General features: G+C 39.4%; 1 protein-coding gene across 1 annotated transcript in view; it reads left to right on the forward strand.

The window, feature by feature from the left end:
* The window catches only part of TMEFF1 (transmembrane protein with EGF like and two follistatin like domains 1), a 112,514-nt gene extending 96,915 nt beyond the window's left edge, over positions 1-15,599 (forward strand). The window contains exons 6-10 of the mRNA XM_066327709.1: positions 2,030-2,178; positions 3,063-3,128; positions 8,380-8,503; positions 12,601-12,759; positions 14,372-15,599. Of these exons, the coding sequence (XP_066183806.1) occupies positions 2,030-2,178; positions 3,063-3,128; positions 8,380-8,503; positions 12,601-12,759; positions 14,372-14,456 (583 nt within the window). The 3' untranslated portion in view covers positions 14,457-15,599. The remainder of the gene's footprint in view (positions 1-2,029; positions 2,179-3,062; positions 3,129-8,379; positions 8,504-12,600; positions 12,760-14,371) is intronic.
* Positions 15,600-15,701: the final 102 nt, after the last annotated feature.

The raw sequence follows: 15,701 nt of genomic DNA on the forward strand, positions 1-15,701 counted from the left end.
AATTCTGAGAAAGGCAAGCATTTAATATTAGGTGTTAAATCTGAACACAGCAGAGCATGGAAACATAAGCAGTTACCAAGTGGTTTCAACTCTAGCCTGTAATGTCACCATAAAGAAGAAAAAGATATTTTCAAAAATCACCTTATTTGTCACTAGGAATGACAAAACCCAAACATAATCATGATGCTACAGATCAGATGGTGACTAAAGACAGATTTAAGGGAGAGAAAAGATATTTGTCTGTATACAGCCAGTGCCATACAAATGACGACCAGCTCTCTGCTAGTTTGTGTCAATAAATATGCATGACTGCTGTGCCATGAGCCTTTTATTTGTATGTTGTAAACCCTAATAAATCCCTGATTAGTCTTAACATCATGTGGGAGCAGGTAAACAAAATAGTATTTCCATCCTGGTTCTAAGGTTTACAGACATTAACATTTCTAGTAAGGAAGATTATCATATGTTCATCATATTGATATTTACAGGCTTCATTAGTACTTGGAAGTAGGTCCCTAGGATGTGTAGAGACATTACTGAGGCAGTTTTTCACTGTTAGTAGGTGCACATAAAACCCTGTTTGCACTAGAGATGTTCTTCCATCTAGCAACAATCTGAAGTTCACAGGCATGGAAAATTATCTTCAAAATTAGCATATTTATATTAAGCAACAAAAGGTTCTCATGAAAGAAGAGGAAGAGAGAAAAGTATGCTGGCCATCTTCAGTGTTTCTGATTCTGATTCTGCTGCAGATTTGCTACTAGCTTGAGGCATACATTGGTCTGTTTAATTAATTTTATCTGCAACAGTGGGAAAGAACATAAAAAACCTGGTAAGTTGGTAGCCTGAATGTTTAGCTCCATCCTGTGACTTACAAGAATGGATCAAGATGAAGCTAGTGGTTACTCCTGGCAGTCAGACCATGTGCCCCTTATAGAGCTTTCTGCCAAGGAGAGGACCTTGTGCCCACTGCCACCTTCTCAGAAGGTGCAGAGTGGCTTTCCCACACTCACAACATCAGAACGAGCTTGACTGAGAGCTGGACATGTCCTCCCACTCATTCTGCAGCCACACCTTATTTTCCCCATCCCAAAGGTGGAGATGATCTTGCAGAGCAATGTGAAACATACACTTTCATTCAAAAATAGTAGCTTTCATTTAAAAATAGAAGTTCAGTTAGAAAGTAGAATATTGATTAAAATAATCAGGGGGTGTGAGGCATGGAAAGTTGCAAAGCTTTCCTTTGCCATTCACATATGTAAAATTTCTGGACTTCTTGCTGGAGCTACAGAAGTATCTAAACATGAGCAGTTCATAGCCCTGTCTGAGTGCTTGGCTGTCTTACCTCGGTGTAGTTAGGAACCAGCTACACGCTAGGTCTTCATTTTTCCAACTTTCATTTTACAATCTCTAGCTGCAAATGTGTGGAAAGTGATTCATCCTAAACAACCAAAATGTTAATGGGATGCAATATGAAATAATTCAGATTGCATAATCCTGTTTTAAATGCAAAACAACAGACTTTTCAAAGGTATGAATGAAAGTCTTTCTGAAATGACACAGTTAACCAAGCACATTGAGTCTATACAGACTTTGAAATAGAACTCTTTCTATTGCCTAAAAGAAAAGGGAGTCCTTTTTGTTTTCTCCCCTCAAGGATCCTGACACTGAAAAAATTAGAATATTCTTCTGGTTTTGTCCACACTAGAGAATAAACCCTACAAACTGATATATTAATGTAGTAAATCTTCCTAGTAATGTGTTATCACTTTTCAGGTGAATTCTATGAGATTGATACCAGAGTAAAACTACAAGAAACATTATTGAAAAACACACTGAAGAATGTATTCACAATTTTGTACATTCTGCTTGGAAGCCTGAGATGCCAATGACTTCTTCAGCATGTTCATGCAGCGCACTCTCCCCTGCTGGCATCGGTGCATGAGCTAGTGTTTACTTAGGACTTAATATGACTTAATTTTTGTTTGCTGGACGTCAATTTTATTTTGCTGTATGCTTCAATTAACAGGTGTGTATGTAACATAGACTGCAGTGGATACAGTTTTAATCCTGTATGTGCTTCTGATGGAAGTTCCTATAACAATCCGTGCTTTGTCAGAGAGGCATCATGTCTGAGGCAAGAGCAGATTGACATCAGGCACCTTGGGCACTGCTCAGGTAGGATTAATTTTGGTTTTCTGGTAAATGTAAATTCTGACATAATTTGGCTTGATAATCTTTCCCTTTTCCATTTCTGGTCAGAAGTCATTGATGCATTTATCAGTGAATGCATCACCCGTAATTTTGAGCTCCCTACACTACACACATAGTGCTGTGTTTACATGGCCTTTCTTTGGCTGCTCTTGGGAAAGCTAAGGAAAAGCTCTTGGGAAAATCTAAGCAATAATCCAACAGTTCTTACATGAGGGGGTGGTAGGAGAACAGAAGGAATATGAGGATGTGGGAAATCTTCCCTGTAGTTGCTGTGGGCTGCAAAATGTGCTTCCAGTGTGAGTTGGGTTGGGCCCTGGCTGCACAAACATTGATCCATTACTCTTAAAGATCTTTTCCAACAAAAGTGATTCTACAATTTCCTTTTCCATTGCTGGAATGGTCCACTGAAGCCCTCTGTCTACTGCCTTGTGGCTAATCCTGCCCATAATCCTTCAGTTTTGGGGCCTTGCATTTAGGACTTTTTCATGGGAATAACAACTTTCTACCAACTTCTTGCCAGTTACATTGAGATCTGTAATTTGGGCAGTTCCAACACCAAAACAGACTGTCACCAAAATAACCTAGGTCCACACCACAGAAAAGTTTTTGGCTCAAAACCTAAAGCTTGAGGTGTGTCTTTTGTTGTTGCTCTGGACACAGGGGTCACCAGCTAACTAAGTGTGATGCCAACCCGGTTGTGTGGGAGCAACAATGTGAGAGTGTGTCTAGCTTTACCGCAATTTAAAACAGTTCTTTAAATATTATTCTGGCTTATCAGCGATAGACACATAGTGATCCAGAAAACATCCTTTTCCTAATAAGTAACCATGCATGTGTTTATCACCTAGAAACAGATGACACAAATGCAGTCGGGAAGAAAGATGATGGCATGCAGTACCGGCCAGAAGTGAAAGGTACAGTGCAGACTTTGTGCTTTTTGGTTACAGCTTCACAAGATGAGAAAACAGAGCATGCAATTCTCTTCTAGTCTGCCTAGCTCTGATTCCTGTAACTGAGACAGACCTGTAAACAGCTTCTCTCTTACAGTGTGTTGCAAGGCTAGCAGGAAGATGTGCATGATTTGTAAGTTTTGCCTGCTATATTCCTCCAAGACGCCCAGCTGCTCACCACCCGGTGCAGTGGCCGCAGGATTGGACTCCCTCCAAGTGCTGGGAAAATGACTTTACTGGAAAACAGCAAGCTGCGACTTTCCTGATGAAATAACATAGCACAAGCCTCCCTGCCATGATCCCATCTTTTCTGTTAACTTCTGAAAAAAATGGGTGATTCTGTATTTGCTAGGTTGTTCTAAAATATTTTCAGTAAACTAATATGCTGAATCACATTGGTTTAAAATGGTTCGCCTACATGAACCCTACCTTACCTTTTAATAACCTTTGATGCCTCAACTTTTTCATCATCTCTGCTAGTCAGATGATCATATACATCAAGTATCACTCCAATGCTTTCTTTAGACCTCCTGTTGTTAGCAACACACTTGAAAAAGCCCTTCTTGTTATCTTACACAACACTGGCCAGATTCAGTTTTACATGAGCCTTGGCCTTTTGTGTCTTCTCCCTGCACATACAGCCTACAGCTCTGTACTCTTCCTGTGAAGCCTGACCTCACTTTCAGTGGCCATACAAATTCTCTTTCCTCTTGAGCTCCACAAAGAGTTCTCTGTTCAGTCAAGCTGGTCTTCTCCCCACTTGCTTGACTTAAAATGCAGCAGAATTTTCTGCTCCTGTGTTTGAAAAGGCACTTCTTAAAACTTGACCAGCATTCATGGACCCCTCCAAAGCAGGTTGCCAGGGTACTCTGCTAAAGAGCTCCATAAAAAGTTTTTTCTACTGAAATCCAGAGTAGCGATGCTGGTGTCCTTTTTTTCTTATTGCACTGAAAGCTCAACCATTAAACTCAACCATTTCATGATCACTATGGGCAAGACAGACACCTAAAATTACACCCCCCATGAGCTCTCTATTCACAAATAGCAAGCCTAGGAGGGCTTGGCTCACTGAATATCTCTGACAAGAAGCTATTATCTCCTGCAAATGTCAAGAAAGTCCCGTTCATCACAGCAATATTATATTCCCAGGTGATGTGTGGGAAGTTAAAAATCTCCCATAAGGACAAGGGCTAGCAATTCAGAAATTTCTCATAATTGCTTATAGAATTAGTCATCAGTGCTCACATCCTGGCTGGGCACTCAGTAGTGCCAGACATCCACTACCACATTTCCTTGTTTTCCACCCCCTCTAGCCCTCACCCAGGGGCTCTCAACCACATCAGCACTAACTGTAAGTGCTGTACAATCACCTCTCCTTTACATACAACATGATACCTGCAACTTGTCTGCCCTGCCTGCCTCTCCTGAACAGCCTGTAGCTGTCCATCTCAATACTCCTCTTATGGGACTAATTTTTACCAATTCATGCAAGTACCAGCGATAGTGTAGCTCTGGGAGCTGACCAGCACTTCTAGTTCATCCTATTTATTTCTCGTACTCTGTGTGTTTGTGTTCAAGGATTTCAAATGTGTTCTTGAGCTACTCATGCTGTCAGGAGCAGTTCAAGTGCTCCCACTAGCACTTGCTACCCTCAGGTGATGCTATGTGACTTACCTACTGCAGTGGTGTTGGAATCCCCTTCCCCATCAGCTCTAGTTTAAAGCCCTCTCCATCCTTCCAGTTTACACCCAAAAAGTCATTTTACCCTTCAGGACAGGTTGGTTTTGTCAGGCCCAAGCATACCTTGTCTCTTCCATGATTTAAAACTCCAAAGTTTTGGTGGAAACACCAGTCCCAGAGCAAGGTATTGACATCCTGGGCTCTCCTGTTTGTTTCAAGTTTCCCCTCATTACTGAGAAGATTGAAGTGAGACACAATCCATGTTCCCAAATTTTTTTGGAATTGTCCCCAGGGCTTCTGAAATCTCATTTGATTTACCTCAGACTTTTTGTTGCTACATCATCATTAGTAGCTACATGAAAGAGCAGAAGTGAGCAGCAGCCTGAAGGTTGTAATAACCTTTTCAGCCTTGTGGTGACGTCTCTAATTCAGGTCCCAGGGAGGAAGACAACTTCCCTGAGAAGAGAGTCCAGTCTGCAAATGGGTGCTTATATTTCACACAAGAAAGAAACACAAATGAACATAACTCACTCTTCTTCCTCCCTAGTGCTGTCTTAATGCAGGTTTTGTTGCAAGGGGTTGGTACCTTCTCTTTTAGCTCTGGACTTCATTTTTTGCTGTCATTACACTTGTTTTGCACTCCCATGGCTTCCCTGAGTAAAGCCATCCCACCATGGCTTTCAACATTCCTTGTGTTCTTCTTGAAAAGTCATTCAGTGCCAAAAAGCTTCATGTATTTTTCTCTTTTCACAAATTCTCCTATTTTCACTGCATATGATGTACCAGTTGGAGTGATTTAATGTCAATTTTCACTTACATTATGAAGGTATAAAAGGCACCAAATGCAATATACATCTTATTATGTAATGTAATGAAACACCACTTTCAGTTCCTATTCCAAAGAGCTAACAGCCTTTTATTCATTGCATGTAAATTGCCCTTGAAATCTAGTTAGTGGAAAAACCATTGTATATAATTATTATTATTAATGTGTATGGCTTGTGCGGTCTCACATTCAGCAAATGATGTGCATGAAAAGAGTATGCTTCATGGAAAAAGGTTGTTTTGAAATTTTTTAATACAGTACTCAGGTCTTTTTAGATAGTGAGAGCCTGAAGTGAATTTCTTTGAATTCTTTTTTTTTTTTCATCCAAGGGTAAGAGGACAGTCCACACTCCTACCTGTTTGCTTTTCCTTTCAGTTTCTGTGAGTTACTCTAATTAAACCCTGTTCTCCGAAAGGATAATATCTTTCAGCCTCTAGAACTGTGACAGTCTCCTCTTGCAGTGCAAGTGGCTACCTAAAGTATCATCAGAAAGATCTCTCTTCCCAGATTCAGCTGGCTTCAGTGGTTTTATTGTACCAAGATGAGCATCAGGGTTTCAATTTTTATTCATGCCTCTTCCTTCTGGTGAAGTATTTGAACTTCTATATCTGGTCACTCTTTTGGGGCTCCTACACTGGTTATATCTTCCACTTTGAAGCTCTGGAACAGTCTAGCAGGCCTCTCCAATTAAAAATGAATTCGTGTCAAAAGGGCAGCAAGGGTGTTTTACACTAGGAATCACTTCCTGCATTTAACACCTCCTTGCTTAATATAAATTTTGTCTTTGACCTGTGTGTGACTATCTGGCTGCTTTTCAGGGAACGCAGCTTTCAGCTTTCCACTTTTCACATTCTGTATCAGTACATGTATTAAAACCAGATATGGTGCAGCTCTCTGAACATACTAATATAATTTTCTGTAGCTCATCACAAGGTTTAATTTGGACCACATATGACAGTAATTCTTGGAAAAGGAGAGAGATGATAGTTTTGGAATGAGACATCCCCACTTTTCTCCTCTTACACAAGTAGTGACTTAGTCTATTCCATCAGTGCAGTGGTGGACATATTGTCAGTATTAGTCAACATTCTTCCCTTGAATCAAGTCATCTGTATCTGCCTGAATTAAATCTAAATTATATCTAAAATTATATCTAAATTCCATCTAAAACTTCTAATACACGGTTGGATTTTTTTCTCCAGAATCAAATTAGAATATTTGAGACTTTTTCAGGAAAAAACCTAAAACAGCAGCATATGTCTTTTTTTGTCTTGTAAAAAAACATTCTCTTTCTTACTGGTGTAATTTCAAATATCTGCAATTGTATAAGAGATTTCTTCTTCACACTCCCTTTTGCTTTATAGTCTTTTATTTGTGAAGCTATAGTCTATTGCCATGGAAATGAACACAATTCCATAATTATGCGCACATCTTAAGATCCCTGTTCTTCAGAGAAGTTCATTAACAACTTCTGTGTTTAGGACTTCTTTACAAAAAACTTTTTTGGGGGGGGGGGGGGGGAAATGGTTGAAAATGCACACAGCTTTGGTAACACGACAGAAGCCTGAAAGATGTTGTGGCAGAAGGGACTGCCTTCCTGTGCTGGGCTGAGCTGGACAACAACTAAGTGCCCACTAGTTTTTTGCTCTATCCCAGCTGCCCTCAGGACGATGGAAGAGAGAATCAGGAAAGCACACATAAGAAAAACTAATTGCTGAAGGCAGTTTAAGAAGCAAAGGGGGGGGGGGGGGGAAGTGGAAAAACCACAAGTGATGCAAAAGCTGTCACTCACAATATCCCATCAGCAGACTGATGACCAGCCAGCCTCTGAGCAACTGCCACCTTGGAAATATGAAAACTATGGTTTTTATTGCTGAGCATGTCATATGGTGTAGGATATTCCTCTGGCCAGTTTGGGTCAGCTGTCCTGGCTGTGTCCCCTCCCAGGCTCTTGCCCACTCCCCGTCTTGCTGAGGGGAGAAACTGAGGAAGTCTTAAGGTTGTGTGAGCTCCCTTCAGCAGCAGTCAAAACAGTGTTGTATTACCACTATTATTTCAGCCTGAAATCTAAACCACTGCACTCCATTAGCTACTGTGAAAGAGGTAACTCCATCCCAGCCAAAACCAGCACACCTCCCAAAGGAATGGGTATTTTAAACACATTTAAATATTTTTGACTTCTCTCTCCATAAAAATGTTTCTCTGAGGAAGACTGCTATTGAAGTGTGTTTGATTTCAGCTTTAACCACCGGTGGTACCAATCAGATCTGGGCTGCATCAAGTGGTTTTCTACCCAATATTCATAAAATGTGGTTCAGCGTCTTTCTAAGCCTTTTAAAAGGGTTCTTTTTCATCTGTTTACACATGGGAGCGAGCTCTTTGTATCTATGTATTAGCTCTTTGCCCCAGTGCCACTGACAAAGCTTCTGCTGATCTTCCTGCATTGGTTTGTTTCTGTCATGAACACATTTCTCCTTTTTGAGAAACCTGATATAAAAAGCATAGATGTCCCTGAGGATCATTTTCCAGTGCAGTACATTCTAGAAAATCTCTGTGGGTGCCTCTGAAACTTCCCCCTTAAGCCTCTGCTTTATTATTCTCTATTCCTTTATTCACTGCAAGTTTTTAAGGATATGCTATTCTTGGTTGAGGGTTTTAAATTAATATCATAGGCCCATGTATAACTGTTTATGTATATTTCTTTTCAAGATGCCAGTGATCAAAGAGAAGACATTTACATTGGAAACCACATACCTTGTTCAGAAAGTTTCAATGGTTACTGTATACATGGAAAATGTGAATTCATCTATTCCACTCAGAAGGCTTCCTGCCGGTAAGTCCTTCACGTCTCCAGAATGTGATTGAAGTCAGTGTAAGGCTTAATCAAAATGCTCTTTAGACATAATGACAGGATGTATCACTTTGTGATATCTGAGCAGTGGCACAGGAGTAGTATCCCTGTGCTGTGGGCAGCGCCCAGCTGCTCCAGTCAGGAGGGAGATAGTGCTCAGAGGAGAGGCTTGGTCAGTCGGGTACTTCTGAATCCTTCTGAGATATCGCCTCAGTCTTATCTTCTGATTTTCCGCTGCTAAATCATATCTAGAGCTAAAAACCCAAACAAAACAGAAAGACATTAAAAAGGCCTTTGACTTGCATGGCTTCTCTCTAAGACTGTTCTTTCCCCAGTGACCTCTCAGCCTGTTCTTACACTGTATGTACATTTTACTGTTCCTGTCATAAACTCTCTCTAGAGAATCAATACCTTATTTTTAACATTTATTGTCCTTTTTTTCTCACAATAATAGGCTTCATCTAGAAAATAAAAATTGCAAAATATTCTTTAGCCCACACCCTTTGTCTACAGTGTAAACTAGCAACTCAGAACACTCACTATTAAGCCCCTCAGTGTTTCCCAGAATATATGAATGTTCCTTAGCTCCCAGATAATTTTTTTCCTTTACATTTCACCAATTTAATTCTGTATCTTTGTTTTCCTTAAAATTTTACTATTATTATTATTATATTAAAGTTGTGTATAGCAAAAGGTCACTTAACACTGCAATAAAATGCAGTGCCCTACTTATTAGTAGGTTTCACTCCTGAGCTTTTATCTTGCAAGCTTGTACTTTCAGATTAATGTGGCTGCAATGCTATAACTCTTTGCTTTCCTTTGCTTTTGAAACTTCAGCTGTAAATCCATTGGATACTTTCGTATTTTCTCCCTTGATCCTAATTGATTGATGATATTTAGGTGTTTTTTGCACTGCCAAGATTTAAGGGTTTCCAGACAGATCAGAGAGCAGGAAGTCCAAACAGCAGAGCCAGTATGGTTGTCCACTTAAGCACTGGAAAGGTTCTGTTATTTCTTTTACCATGCAAGACCCTTTTTTGTTTATTTTCACCTTTCCAATAGGACTGTTTTGGTTTTCTTTTCATCTGGAACTAAGAGAGCACAACATGACTTTGCTTCTCTTGAGAGACTGGATGCATCCCCAATATCATCTTGATGGGCATTAGGCAACCCTATCTGATTACACTATTCTTTTGATCTAGAATTGTATTTAACATAATTTATAATGTTTTTGTCCTCAAAATGTTTAAAGTAGCATTATTTCAAGGAAAACATTCACATCTAAATTAACTAATTTTTTATTTTCTCAGAATTTTTTCCTGGAAGATGCTAATCTTATAGTAATTTATCAATTTATGATTCAGTATAAATTCAATCTTTTAATATTTGTTAATAGTCTAGTAAGTATTGATAGGCAATGTTTTGATAAATTTAATTAATATACCATCCTTTTAGATTCTATTTTATAGTTACATTTACTGTTACTACCTTCAGCTATGCATTTAAACAGTCTGAATATTATCTCAGCACTGAGCCTAGCACAATGAACTTCGCATGATTCCAGTCAAGGATTTGTGACTGTCAGTTCTCGACCCTGAGTATCAGATCTCCTTTGGATTTTTTTGGCTATTAAAATACTGATGGTCTCATGCTTTATGCATGTTTCTTATGGGAGCAGAGTTATTAAGGAAACAAATAGTTTATAACAGACATCAATCAGCTGTAGTAATCATGTACCTCCATCAGAGAAAAAAGTCTTTCTTCAGCAAGGAAAATATAATGCTGAATGCTAAGGGCAAATTGTTATTTTCAAATGCTTTTGGTTCTCATTCACATCTAGCATACACACTGTTTAATTTGGTTCTCATTTCCTGGCAGTGATGTATGTGAGCTATCGGAATACCTATAAAACTGCAGAGAATACTTGTGCAGAGAAAATTCTGAGTTCTGCTTTCACTGAGGACAATGAATCTCCTTGCTTATTGTACAGCAGCCCTCCAGGACTGGAGCCCAGCAGGCAGGTGGGAGGAAGGTTTTGTAGCAGTCAGTGGCACAGTAGTGAGTTTAGCAGCCTTTGCACAGATGGGATCAGGTCTGTCTCCTGCTGCCCCCCTTGTGCAGTGCAATTCTGCCCTGTCCTTACAGGAGGCTGTGTCAAGGACACACAGTCCAGCCCTTTAAAAACAAATCTGAACTTCTTTATGCTAAATCAATTGACTGATCAGCTGATTTTGATAAATTTTTGCTGACCTCTATTGATCTTGCTATTATATTAATGCCGTATTATCTTGTTATACATTTATGCAGCAGAATGCTTTAAAAATCTGTTTTACTAGTTAAAGGTAGAAAACTAGTGCCTGCTACTTCATCCTGCATGATGTAATACTTAATATAAGCACTTTTTCTCCTGAATCTGCATTCAGTATTTCTCAGAATTTCAGTGTTTCTGAGGAAATATCTTTGAATTTCTTTGTGCCTCCTCTGCCTTGTTTTGCCTCCTCTGCATTAAAGCAGCTCTCACATTTATCTGCTACTTTCTTTAACGAAAACAAAAGCAAAGCAACAATAAGATTTAGGTCCTCCTGACTAACAAGGAGACCTCTTCCTTTTTGTGTCTCTTTGCATGATTATCAGTGTATTCACTGTCCTCATTCTTCTTGTATGCTCATACTGAGTTCTTTTCATTCCCTTCCTGGCTACCACTGGGCAAACTTACAGCACATGGAGGGTCTCCTTTAACAAGCCTTACCGGAATTTGGTTCATGCCTGAACTAAAACTCCTTACACAGCAGCTCATGGCTGGAGAAAGTAGAGTCACAAGATTATGAACATGTAAACCCCAGCTATTATCCCTGCATGCAGAGGAGGATTAGGAGTTGCATTAGCAGTTGTAGAAAGGTCTTTGCTGTAATTATTTTGTTGCTCCAAACAGAATTAATTCCTACCCTAGCACAAAGCTTTTGAATGGATGAGTCTGATTTTGTGTTGCATTCGAGCTTGTCAGATCCAGTTTACAAAAGGATTGTTTCTCTGCCTGCATGTGAGTAGCTCTTCTCCAGCTGTAGAGCTGGAGGCCAATCGTATGATTCAGTTCTCCTCAGTGAATTCATTCGTGTCAGTCGATTCTAAAGGACAGCTGTACAAGGAACTTGCTCAGGGTTCTAGCTGGTGGCCTTTGACTCTTTGACTCTCAGTGTTTTGGGTGGCTCTTGCCTTTTCTTGTGCCTCAGCCTCCTTTGCCTTGAGACATGAATTGTTTCAGAGTATGTTTGCACTGGCACATCTTGCATTATCAGAACACGTCACTGCCCAGGAACAGCCTCTGCTGAGTTTCTCATTGTGCTAACTGCTGCTTTGATCAGGCAAGTTACCATTTACAGAGCTGCTTCTCTTCTGCTTCCAGTTATTTCTCCCCCACCCCATGCAAATTATTTTGGATTCTTCCTTGAAAAGTTGTGTTTGGGCTCTCACTTGAACAGTTGTAAACCACCGGGTTTTCTAAGCTGACCTCCATCAAGTTCTGGCTCAGCCACAAGGCTTGGTGCTGTTCTTGTCGAGTAGATTTTGCAAGATTCCACTTCTCTAGGTTGCAGCTTGAAAAGGAGTCTATTTATTCAAGGTGAATTTTCAACCTCTTTGTCACTTCAGTCCCATACAGACAATGGAGCTGAATGAGTTGTGCTCTCCCTGTGTTTCATGAGCATGGTTCTTGCATTTCATTTAGCCTGGTCTACTTGTCTTCCAAGTTGTTCCACCCAGTTATTTCACTCTTCCTAAATATTATATCGATATAATAATGACCCACATACTTCTTTTGACAAATCAGGACCTTCCCCACACTGGTGTGTTTTCAGAGGGCCACTAATAACCTTACCCAGAAAAAGCAGAGCATATCTGCTTGCTCCCTCTCTTCTCTTGCCACACCGATCCAAACATCCCTAACCCAAGCATTATCACACATGCACTTTCTCATCACCTCTTTCTCAGCTGGAGTCACCTTGGATTTCTCATTTCATCTGCAAAATGATTAGCATGCTGTCAAATTACAGATTCCATGAAATATTCCTTTTCTTTTTCAGGTGTGAATCAGGATATACTGGGCAGCACTGTGAAAAGACAGACTTTAGTATTCTTTATGTTGTCCCAAGTAGACAAAAGCTTACGCATGTCCTTATTGCAGCAATAATTGGAGCTGTACAGATTGCTATTATAGTTGCAATTGTCATGTGCATAACCAGGTAGGTAATGACAAAAACAGTGAAAAATTATGCCTTGTATGGATATACTTTCTCTGTATTTAATTATATGATGTCCAACATCTTATTTGCTTAATACCCGCTTAAAAACTACCTAATGACTGAAGTAGGATGATTATGTAGCATCCTGTCTGCCCCTTTGTTTCTTTGGCCACAGAGGACAGATTTGTTTGAATTCAGAAACCACCAGTAACTACTTTCAACCTTCAGACTAAGTACACAGCTGAACAGATCAGCCTTGAAACAAATCCAAGAGTTAAGCTACTGTGTTAGACCTTCGCTGGACTTATTGAAGCATTGCTGAAGTTTTGTGGAAACTGTGATCCCCAGCTACCACCCAGTGAAACCAGAGAGGCTGACAAGACACTGTTCCCTGTGGTACCACTGTAAATGGTGTTATACAGAGAAAGAAGTTCCCCTCACACCATATACACTTTCTGAAAGTTAGTGTGCAACTTAGTCCCATTATTGGACACTCACCGTAAGACCTGTTTGGTTAAACTTAAAGACACACAAGCACAAAATTCAGTTTTCTGGGTTGTCTCAAATTCTCACCCTGTGTAAAAACTGAGATGAAAGCCACGGGTTCTTTTTGGTAACAAGGCATTCAGTTCTAGGACTTGAACCGAACAGGCACTGAGGTCTCTGAGGCAGATTAAGTATGACTTAGTTGCCTTATAGGTGCATGAAGTATTTAAGTCTTACACTTGGGCATCTGTGCCACAGTTTGATTTTTCCTCCTCAAGTTGTCCTTCACCTTTTCAGCTCCACTTAGACTGGGCCATAAAACTTCCTGCTACTGCATTGGTTTATGCCTTCCAAAACTCAGTGATGTAGAGGGACACCCTGTGAATGAACAATACAGACCTTTTTCCGTGTATCCCTTGTAAAGTTCAACCTAACAGACACTAGCACATGTATAAAACACCATCTACACCTGTAAAAGAGTTGCTTGGCTCATGCAAATAATGTCATTCCCTTTTTCACTCAACATTCCCAGCTCTTAGTCTCTCACGTCTTGCTGCATCCCAGCAGGACTGCTCCATCATTCATTGCCTGGCTGAATAAGTGCCATTCCATTCAGGATTGCTGGCTTTTGTGAATCCTTTTAGTTGTGCATCTGGCTTCAAGAAAGGGATCACCAGAGTCACCTCACAGAGAGGCCTGGGTAGGCTCTGTCTCATGGGCTGCTGTGAGCAGCAAGACACCTGGAAGTCCACCACTTCAAAAGTCTGATTGATCCATTCTCACCATCCACTGGGTTTTGGATATGAAATATGTATCAAGTAAAGCTAATGCAGTAATTCCCCATGGAAGGTGTTTGCTGGATGAAGACTGAACGATGTAGCACCTTGCTGGTTTCAGTCTCAGGGTCAAGCAGGGCTCCCTTCTGAATGATCTGGGGTCCTACAGACATTCCCAGGTCACAGCCCAGTACTGAACAACGGGAGTGTCCCATTTTTCAGCACAGATTATAGAATCCTTGCTATTGTTGAGTAGAGAAAATTAAGTCAATGCATGATTGCTAAGCTTAATTATATGTGGCATATATAAAGTCAGCCCTCCTTTCCTATTTCTCTCTTTTTTTTAACAGAAAATGCCCCAAAAACAATAGAGGACGTCGGCAGAAGCAAAACCTAGGCCATTTTACTTCAGATACATCATCCAGAATGGTTTAACTTAGTGCTTTTTATACCTACATTTACCATGTGATGTACATTTTTATTATATCTTTTTTTAAAGAATGGAAATATTTATTTCAGAGGCCTTATTTTTTGAACATTCTTAGTGTAACAATGTTGGTCTGTATTCTGAAAGCATCAGCTGTAACAGCTATGGACTGTTTTAGTATCTTTACTTTTATGGTTTTGAATACAGTAGTTCATTTTCTGTATCTGTATCACATGGTTATATAATAGACTTGTGCTTTATCCATGGAATGTAATATTTTTGGGAACACAGATTTATTCCAACCATGTTGTAGACTTAAAAAACCCCCAACAAACCAACAAAATAAGTCCACATTACCTAACAAACAAGGCATGAACTAAAGGTAAAAATGTTTACAGCTTACTTTTCTTATGAGGAACTAGAAAACACTGTGTTTAAATACCGTAGATATTTAAATGTTTTTGGAAGTTAGTAACTGATTTTTTAGACACTGCCTATCGCATGAACTGTGAAGCTGTGTGCTGTGTGTAGTTGTAACATATTTATAAAATGTGTGGGCTGGGTCTAAGCACTGCCATCTTCATAAAAAATTCCAACAATTTATTTTTAAAGATGAAAATTATAAATTTCATAATTTGGGAAGTTACCTGGTATAACAGATGGCACAGGTCCAAAAGAAGTAGGTCTTAGTAGATTTAGGTATTGTAAAAATTGGTGTTGAATAATTGAACACAAATAATTGGAATAAAGCCTACTTTATCACTGTTAAAACTGTTTTAATACTTCTTAAACTTTTTTAAAGAAAATACATGTTTTAACACCTACAATACAGATTGTATAGTGTTTGTGATTAAAATAAAAAAATAAAAGTGAATTAATTCCTAGTGCTCTTGTATAGAGTATTTTCAAGAGCTAAAGAAGTCCATCCAAATTAGTCTGCTGGTCATAGTTATATTAATAGACTGTTAGTTGTCGTTTGAAAGATCCCAAGATAAAGTGTGAATAGGATGTGTTCAGCTGTTTTAACATGTAGTGTAGGCTTTCAGAATTTTGCATGTAGGATTTAATAATTTGTTCAATAAAAAAAAAAAAAAAAAGCTTTCAACATTTTGAACTGGAAAAGCATGTCACAATACAACGTTTTCACTATATTGCCTCTGGTTTAGTGTGTTTATTTGTTACCCCACGGGGCAATTGCAGCAAGTTGAAGACCTGAAGTTGTTTTGCTGGAAAAGAAACTACCACGCTAATTT

The sequence above is a fragment of the Sylvia atricapilla genome, chromosome 1 (assembly GCF_009819655.1).
Source record: "Sylvia atricapilla isolate bSylAtr1 chromosome 1, bSylAtr1.pri, whole genome shotgun sequence".
Lineage (NCBI taxonomy): Eukaryota > Metazoa > Chordata > Aves > Passeriformes > Sylviidae > Sylvia > Sylvia atricapilla.